The sequence below is a fragment of the Nestor notabilis genome, unplaced genomic scaffold (genome assembly GCF_000696875.1).
Source record: "Nestor notabilis isolate BGI_N333 unplaced genomic scaffold, ASM69687v1 scaffold3215, whole genome shotgun sequence".
NCBI classification, from domain to species: Eukaryota; Metazoa; Chordata; class Aves; order Psittaciformes; family Psittacidae; genus Nestor; species Nestor notabilis.
The window spans coordinates 53,058-62,956 of record NW_009927730.1 but is presented as its reverse complement, the minus strand read 5'-3'; the positions used below and the strand labels follow the sequence as shown (position 1 = coordinate 62,956).

At 39.7% G+C, this 9,899-nt stretch overlaps 1 protein-coding gene across 1 annotated transcript in view; it reads left to right on the top strand.

Moving 5' to 3' along the window:
* The window catches only part of LOC104405449 (ankyrin-3), a gene marked incomplete at its 3' end in the record, with an annotated part of 65,906 nt that overhangs the window by 8,290 nt on the left and 47,717 nt on the right, over nucleotides 1-9,899 (top strand). The window contains exons 5-6 of the mRNA XM_010014174.1: nucleotides 1,403-1,588; nucleotides 3,369-3,467. Coding sequence (XP_010012476.1) covers nucleotides 1,403-1,588; nucleotides 3,369-3,467 — 285 coding nt within the window. The remainder of the gene's footprint in view (nucleotides 1-1,402; nucleotides 1,589-3,368; nucleotides 3,468-9,899) is intronic.

Below are 9,899 nucleotides of genomic sequence, written 5' to 3'. Positions count from 1 at the left end.
GCGGGGGGGGTGGGGTGCGGGTGGGGGGGGGGAGAGGAAAGGCTTGTTAGGACCAAGAAATTTCAGTGATTTTAATTTTATTTTTTAGACTTTTTTTTTCCTCCAAAATTTGGGGAGGAGGGGGTGAAGTTTTCAGAACACCTCCTCTTTCTCCTGCTAAATTGAGTGTTCATTGTTTGGTAAGCCAGGGAGAGAAATTCCTTATTGAAAACACTCTTTTAAGCTCCAAAAGTTAAAAAGTTAACATTTGAACTCTGCAATTTTGACATACGGTGAGGATCTACATTCTTCTCTGTCATTGCTGCACTTTCATTTCACACTGATACAGTTTCACCATGACAGCAGTAGTTGAAAACTGAAAGAAGGTGTTTACCACTCAACTGTAATGAAGTCTGGTGAATAAGCTTTGGATGTGTTGATCGACAGTCAAATGTAATAAATAAATATCCCAAGTAGAGCAATTTCCATTTGTTACTTTCTGAGTGATTGATTCATGGGTATTTTCTTGGGCAAAGCTAAATGTGTTCCTGGATTGGAATGCCGCTTAAATGTTTGGGAAGGAGCAGAATCTACATGACAATTCTTTCATTCTTTAGTTTTCTGAAAATCCATAGAAATAAAATTATAAAAACATCTCAGACTGTACTTTTTGTGTATTTAAGGAATCCACTCTAAAATCTGCTGAGCAGAAATCTCCTATTTTTCAGGTTTTTTATTCTTCACTACTTTGGCTATTTGCTAGTCTGAAAGGAAATAATTTCTACTTTTAAGAGGATTTTCCATCACATCTCTATAAATTTTCATAAATGGAAGTTGTAGTAAAATAATTGATATATTGAGGGAATATCGTATTCATAATGAACTATTATTAGATTTCAAATCCACATATAAAATATATCAGAGGATAAAGCTGAAGTGTTTGGGGTTTTTTTCCCTTAAACCCCATAGATTTTAACCTGTAGCTGTGGGGGAAATGGATAATAATTTATTATGGAGATACCATTAACAATTATAGTTTAAATATTTCATCTTTTTATCCATTTTTATATAATTATACACCTTATTGTACACATACTTGTTTATGTAACTGTTAGTGCATGTGTAATTTCACACTTTTTTTCTCAAGTCTCAGTCATTTTCATTTGTTTGTGGTTTATAATTTTATGTTTAAACGTGGAGTACCAAAAAGGTGTTTTGAGCATTTGGGATCAAAGCCAGAACATTCACCAACTCTTTACCCCAATTTCAGTGTCATTGCAGGGTACTTTTAATTTGCATAATTTTCACTTCACAGTTGAATTTGAGCAAGTACTTTTACTAATGCTGAGATCACTACCCTTCCCCTTTCCACCGCCCTGGAAAGCTTGGAACATGTGTTGAAAGTCCCCATTGTATGTTGCAGGATGGTTTCACGCCTTTGGCAGTAGCTTTGCAGCAAGGTCATGACCAGGTGGTTTCACTGCTGCTTGAAAATGATACAAAGGGAAAAGTCCGTCTTCCTGCCCTTCACATCGCTGCTCGCAAGGATGATACGAAGGCAGCAGCTCTGCTCCTGCAGAACGACCACAATGCTGATGTGGAGTCAAAGGTCAGTTGTAAAAACAAAAAAGGTTTGATGCTGTTAAGTGCTGACCACATGTGTTGCATTCGGTGAAGATCTACCTTAGTGTAAAGTGTTTTGCTGCTGAGTTACACATGACTTTCTCCTCTAGTGTGTGATTGAGAATAATATTTCATTTGCTTCCTTTGCCTCTTTCTCCCCTTTTGTTTAATTGGGGTTAATTTCTCCTGTAGAAACTTTGCAGGTGGAAAATAATAAGCAAAATATTATCATAATTATTATCTTGAGAATGAAATTTACTACTGCAGTGGTGCCCTATAGGTATTGTACAATTAAGTAATTTGATTAGTTATTTCTGCAGCTGCTACTTTAAGAACTTTGTTAAACATGTAACAACATTAAAAATACTCAATCATTCAGCTTCCATTCAGTCAAGCTTCCTTTGTGTGCAGATTGTGCTGTCATCTGAGCTGCCATGCCACGTAGCAATCATGAAGCTTTTTGCATCCATATCACCAGTGGTGAACTAACCGTTCATTTTTTCCCCCTCTTTGCTTCCAAATGTGTTAACCTAGATGATGGTGAATAGAACAACAGAGGTATATATAAATATATATATGCATCATCACTCCTCCATGACTTAGTGCTGCTGCATCATTTCTTCCTCCTCCTTTTTGCATCGCCTTTTAAAGGATAGATACCTGCTTTAGATTAAATGAATTAGCATGTGCTAGAGAAGACTGTAGTTTAGATACCAGGGCTTTCTGCAGCTGGAACTAGGGTTTAAAAGTATGAGTAAGCATTCTTGGGAACTAACTGCCATCATAAAAGAGCTATATTATGTAAGATGGAGTTTTCAGGGTTTCTTATGAAGCATATGTTTATCAGATGTGTTAAGAGCTGCAGACAACCCTGTCCTGTTGTGCATCCAGGTCTGATTATAGGCTTCTGCATGACACTTATGTTGATGGTGTCAGCAAATAGAATGATCGAGAGTGATTTTATACCTGCAAAACTCCCAAAGCAAGGCAGTGGCAGCTAGCATGGCTTGCTAACAATTTAGAAATGCATCTAGTTCCCATAAGGTTTCATATTTTGCAGGACTGATGGAATTGCTGCATGTTTTAGCATTTTTTTAAAAGGAAGTGAAACTACTTAAATATGAAAATAAGTTGCTGAAGTAATTTTATCAGTAAGGCATCTTCTAATTAGGGTGGTAACTTGTGGTGTCTGAACATAACCTAGTGTGATTGCCCACAGTGGGAGACTGATCTTTATGGTACCAACCCTTGGAAAAAATATCCATATTAAAAATTAAAGTTGTCTTTGATGTTGTTTTCATTTGCATCTACTTTGAATTTATAAAAAAATGTTAGCAAGTGTCATTAAATTATTTGTATCTGAACTTCTGCAAAGAATCTCTAAGAGATTTGACTTGCAAGACTGATATAATACTGATAACAGCTATATATTTCTAGTTAGAAATTTATTTCTTATAGAAAGATCATTGCTTTAACACTCAAATGTTTTGCTGTTGTTTTTCTGAAATAACTAAGAGTTTTATCCTATTTCTGGTCTTCTAGGATAATTATGTTATTTTTTTCCCTCCTGCATAGCAATATGATTTTATTTAGACTCTTTAAGAATCTATAAATAAACATCAGTGAGTGAAAACTAGTACAGAATTGGAATGGTGACTTGCAACATACTCCTATTACTAGCTTTTGTCAGTGATGTGATACAACTTTTGGAGTAGAAATGAGATATAAAACCCCCAGTATCTATTGGTTTTCTTTTGTTTTTCCAGAGTGGGTTTACTCCTCTCCACATAGCTGCTCATTATGGAAACATCAACGTAGCTACATTACTGTTGAATCGGGGTGCTGCTGTGGACTTCACTGCAAGGGTAAGTGTGAAATCTTAGTTATGTTTAGTTTGCTTAATTATCACTCTGAAACACTTTTTTCCACAAAGGTGTGGAAAGGTACATTGCTTTTGCCAGCAAAGGGACCTGGCCTGACTGCTCTTGTTCTGTTATCATACGGTGCAAGGGGAGTTTCCCTGGGCTGCTGAACTGAACCCGAGCTCTAGTCCTCATCTTGGAAAACTTCTGTTTCTTTTATAGCTCCAGTGTTGCAAAAGCTAGGCTGGGATTCAGAAGATAAATGCTTCCACCTGTAGCTTTAACATATGGCAGGAGTGCTGTCCCTGAGAAATTGTCCTCAATATGCAGTTGTTTCCAATGAACATAAAGTGCAGGTATACTGGTGAATAAAGCAGCTGTGCCTTCTATGCATATACAAGAGTCAGATAATATGTATTAATTTAACGTATCATTGAAAGGAGCTCTGAGAAACTGGAGAGGTAAAACAAAGAAATGAGGTATGGAAATAGAGGGGAGTTGATAATGGAGCTATATGGCAGAAGCCATGGATGAGTGGGAGAACTAACCCTCCTGACCCTGTAAGCTGTGCACAGAAGTCATGATACAGCCCACAGAGGGGCAGGGTAGTTCCTGAGATGTATGAAGAAGGATTCGGAGCCAGGAGGGAAATGTTATGAGCTTTCCTAGTGCCCCCTTGGTTCATTTTGGCCTAGGTGGGGAGCAGCTGATGGGTGGCTTTAGCTGTGTTGTATTATTTGGGAAGTGGGTCTATCCTTCCCAAATCCTTCCAGGAAGGATGAGCCTGGTGCCGGCAGGGCTTCATCTTAAAGCTTGGGACAAAGTTTGACTGTATCTGCTGTCAAGGGTCAGGTCTGTTGGAAGACCATAGAAGAATATTGGAGTGAAGGTGTGTGGTCAGGGTTGGGAGGATGTGGAAACGATTAGTTTGGAAAATGCTGAAGCTAGAACTTCATAATGAAGTTTGAAAAAAAAGAATGGTTTGCTTCTTAGCTTCTTCAGTAATGGCTTGGGCTGTATGAATAAGAAAATGCGTATGGAATTTCTGCTGACACACAGCCAGGTATGGTTGTCAGTACAGGAAGTATGCAACAGAATGTGAAAATGTGTTGAAATTTGTACTAGAAAACAGGTCAAACTTGCCTAAAGAATACACATATTTCTCCTGTTGATTTCTGCAGTAATCTACCAACCAAGAAAGGGGAGGACATGTCTGTAGTAGCTGTTCACTGGGTTATGTGTGTGATATGGTTTTAAAAAAAATAAGCCCCCAAAAGCAAATGTGATTTCAGGTTATTCCAAGGTACCAAACAAAACCCAACCAAAAAAACCACACCAAACTGAACAAAAAAACCCCACCAAAACAAACTGAATCTGTGCAAGTATTTGGCTCACCAAATCTTACCAAAACAAAGCCAGGGAGGAGATGTGGTAGTGGTCCCTAGGAAAACAAAGAGAAAAATGTAAATGGGCAAGAGGCATTCAAACTGAAAGCAAATACTAATGTAAGAGTAAACAGGTATAAAGGGGTCATGAATAAATGTTGTTTAGAATTTTAGGTATTTACTATTAAGTATTCATAATTAATATTATTTAATCAGTAAGTTTAATAATTAATATTAAACATTAGTAATGAGATTCTGAAGCAACCGTTCAATTAAAGTAGAAAAGGAAAAAATTATCCCAATGTGTATTCCAGACAGTGTTTAATTATTAGGGGAATTATGTGGCATGGATAATTCAACAGGTCCTTTTTATTTATTTTCTTATAGGACTTGTCACATTCAGCACTCCCTCCCACAAAAAAAAAAAAACAAAACACAAAACCTCAAAACAACTGAATATTTCTTTTTTTAGATATTGTTTGTAATTAATTAAGGTGAGTTGGTGCAGGGTGTGATAGAGCGGGAACAGACACTTTGAACCAAGACAGACCCAGAATGTTTTCCTTGAACTGTATGTAGAAGCGCAGATGAAAAGTATTGGTACTGGCCACTATTCATTCAACATAACATCATTCAATGATTTATTAACAAAGATAAATCCCCAAAGCTGGAAGACACTGTTATAACTCATGATCCAGTACCTACTAATGCTGGTGAGAAGAGTATTAGCAGATACTGGTTCACACTGATAGTTCAGTATCAAACGTAAGGATCAACTCTCATGTATCCCCCAGAAATTATGTTTTCCAAATCACACTCATCACTAAATGTATTTCATGTTATTGGCAGAGAGGGGTCCTAGGTTAGATCCACATGAAGTTCACAAGCTAAGAATAGATTTGGGGGTTAAAGGTTTCTGGGAAGCTTTTATCTATGCATGCTTTGCTTTCACTAATAACATTGCCCTCTTATTCCCAAATACTTAAACTGACCAAATTAGAAAATTAAGGAATTTTAATTGGTCACAAGCTTTGCTATTCATATTTGATAGACTAATCACAGGAGCAAGGAAGATGAGTGGGGTCTTGGGTCACTCTTTTCCACTCAGAAACAAGATTAGGAATTAGCAATGCTACTACATCAGCAATTAGCAGCATTTAGTACCAGTACCACTAAACATCATCTGCTTATTTTAATCCCTAATAATAAAACAGGTTTCAGCAGCCACCTCTGTTCCGGATTAGGGGCACTGATGGAGAACACACCCAAAGTAATAAGGCCATCCTCCCCTTCTCTTCAAGATATGGAACTTCCAGGTTCTCCCTCCCTGAGAGAAAGGCAGCCTGCTCAGATAGCCAGGGAAGGGCAGATGCAATGGCATCAGCCTGAAAGGGCAGTGGGCTGATGCTGTGCCTCAGAGCGCTGAACAGCTTGTCCATGTTTGTGATAGCTGGGTGGGGGCGTCCAGAGACCACATCTCTACTGTATGGTGGTTGCAAATCTAGATAAAGTAGCAGTGACAGAAGGAATCGTAGCATAAATAAAAGTAATATGGAGTTGAATTTTGTTCTTTAGTGCTTATCAGATGGTGGGTAATGAAAGCACTTCACAGAAAGATGAATTAGATTCTGGCAGAGCAGTGAATTTGTACACAAACAGCATACAAATTTACACTCAACCAGTATAAGTTGAGTGTAAAGTACAGTTATCAACACCAAGTAACAGAGCCCTTGCTTGATTCTTGATTCCCCAAAATGCAAAACAGGTAGACGTACTACCCGTACTACAAGAACAGGTCCTAAAAATGACCTACAGGTACAGCCTCATGGACCACTGCCACCTCATTGCCTCTTGTTGTTTTAATTTCTGCAAACAATATCCAGGATGTGCTGTCTCTCTTGTGGAAGAAGGGTCCTTGTTTGGGTTGTTGACAATCTAAGACAAGCAACAGAGCAAAGATACGGAAGGGCTGTAACCCAACTAAAACATACTATGTGTATGTACTGTAGCTTTCAGAAGTACAAAGAGCAAACTTCAGGATGGGGGTGTCAAATGCACTTTCTGCTTTTGCAAACCATCAACCATTTTTCCTTTGTTCTTGTTAAATACATATGAATCAACACTATTTGTTTATGTCTCAGTTTATGTTTAAACTATTTAGGCAAATATCAGTTCTGAGGAGAGATTTCAACAAGAGCAGAGGATTATGGTAACAAAAGATGCTTGTGTGCAAGGGGCAACATGCAGACCTGTAAGAGGCCAGGATAAATCACAAGATCCCACCATCAATGCAGTGAAGGTGGGGAAGGGTGGTCAAAATGTGAATGGAGGTGTAGAATGAAGACCGAACTCTGGGCTTTAAGGACAATGGCAAGTGTGGTGAAAAGAGGAGCTGGGGAAAAGACGTAAGAAAAAGAAGGGCAGACTTGAGGCAAAGATCTCTTCAGCTGCTGTGTCTTCAGTGCATTTCCAAGAGGTCTGAGAGAAGAAGGAGCTTCCAACAAGGAAGGCAGGGAAAGACATGAGCTTGATGGTGGCTTTTGGTGTTTGGGGAGGAGGTGAGCACTGTTGCTGTAGTGTGAGTAAATGATGACCCCAGAGAGACGCAGTAGCAGCTGCTGCCTTTACCCTCACCAGTACACACCTGCCTGCCTCTCAGCTGTCATATACTCACTTGTTTCCTTCTTTCACTGCACCTAAGGTAAACAGGCATAACTCCAGGAGCTCTTCCAGGTGTTACAGTGCCTGCTAGCCTGTGTACCTGCTGACCTTGGATGCTGGTAGGGTTGGAAATGTACCTGCTTTTGGTTTGTGCTCTTCTAGTCCAGTGACTGATTTCATGTCAGCTCTTCTGCTGAATGTCACTAGTGCTTCTGTATCTGTGCTTTCTTCTCTAGCCTTGCTGCAAGTGCAGGGAAGATGGCATAACATAGAACGTGTCCCGTGGGATGAATAGAGATCATTTCAGTAAATCACCTTGTGGTACCCCTGATTCTACCAGTTTACAGGGAGGAAGTTCCAAAATCTTCATAACCTCCGTCCAAGCGAAGCAAGAACTCCTGTTGGGCTGGATGCTTGCCGTTTTCTGATGAAGGAAAAATACTCATTCCAAAGTGCTTGATTTCTTGGGCTCAAACTTGGCAATAAACTACCACAGTTACTGGCAAGATATGCACTGTAGAAGTAACAGGCATTTTATGTCTATTTATCATCTTTTTTTTCGGTAGTACATTTTCATGTGTGTGCCTGTGCTTTTCTGAGACCCTTCAAAGCTAAAGAAATCCCTTCATTGCATCACCGTATTTCCCTTTTACTTAACTGGGAGGCAATCACATATGGACTAGAGAAGTGGAGGAAGAGAATTAAAGGTAACTGAGGGTGAAGTAAGTCTCCTTTCTTAGCCAAACTGTGACAACTGCATGCAGTCACTACCTGGCTTTTGAAGGATCCCAGCAAATCCAGGTACCATTCTCTTAGCTGGAAATGGCACCTGACATTGGAAAGAAGTGGATAAATCCTAGTTACAAACTGAAAGAAGGCCAAAGACCTTTAAGTCAATCTATTATCAATTTTTTCAACACAAAAGAATAATTGTTATTTTAATAAAAATACCGTTCATTGGCCTTTGAATCAAACCTTATCTGGGGCATTACCTAGAGTTTAAATAAATTTGCTGTCTACTTCCCATCTTCTGTAACTATTAACCTAGTGATTAGTATGGAGAAGTGAAATCTACCAAGTGGGCTCTCCTGTTTGAGGTTTTCAGTTCAAGAGATCTGTTGCTGGCACACAGTCACCATATGTATAGTGAAAACTGCTGTGCTCTCAGCTGCTGCTTCTGGAGTTGGATGCTGTTGCAGGGGCTTCGTGCCATGGGCTTGACTTTCTTTACAAGAATCAGGTCCTCTTCAGTCTAAGGGTGGGTGGGATGCTGGAGAAAAGGACAGGTCACAGAAGGATTTCTTCTTCTTTGTCTCTGCTGATCCCTTCAAATTTGGCCTAGACTGCCTTTGCACTTTAATATTTAGTACTTGGAAAGGTGTATCCACACACATGCTAAAGCAAGTAACAGTCATTGCAAGGAATGAGAAAACAGTTTCCTTAGCTGTCTGATTATACCTATGGTAGCCTGTGCAAGAAAGCCTTTTTTGCTATAAATCAGGCCCCCACAGATTGCCCGCCCTTTCCCATTCAAACCTCGCTTGGATATCCCTGAGTAGTGCACAGGGAGGGCAGGCAGTTTTATCTGCTGTAATTCCCAGCCAGCTGCGGTGGAGATGTGTGTCCAGACTGCCCTGTGTTAATTCAGGAAAAGGAATGTGCAAATCACTGTTTCTCCAAGGCTGCTATGAAGACCAGGAAGGTGAGAAAGGTGTTTTGAATAAGCTGTATTTTCTGTGAATTATAGTTAGGAAAAAGCTATTTTGGGAGGAGGTTCACAGGGTCTTCAGATACCATTCTTCTGTCTGAGATTATCTTCCAGTGGAAAGATTTATCTAGCCCAGGTGAGGAAATGCCTCTAAAGCTCTGTCTGTCTCTGAGGAGAAAGGTGGTTAGAAAGGAAGGAAGAAAGAAATTGTTCTCTGCAGGTTCCAGAGCAACAGCTGAAAGAAACCTCTGTGACCCCCACGTCCACTTTGTACTTCAGGAAGTCAGAAGTTTCAGGTAGCAAGGGAATCCTCTACATGAAGATGACCTCTGCCTGTATCTTTCTTGCCAAAGCAAACAGTAGGTAGTCACTGTGCCATAAAACTTCATCCAACCCTATGAACAGCCTTCCTGATACACAGCACTCCTTATTCTAGAGGAGCTCTCAGTTCCACTGGGAGTGGGCTTTGCTTGCAGAAAGTTTGCTTACTGGAAGATTGAAAAGGGTTTTGTAATTTTGAGAGGGTGGTGCGAGGACAACATGCATTAATAATGGCCCTGAGGTGGAAGACAGAACACCATTAGCCCATCAAAACCAGCAGGCAATATGTAAGTGACAGTAACATAAAAGAAAAAGATCTTTTTATTTCCCTGGTGGTAGTTTGACATAACAGCTCCTTGC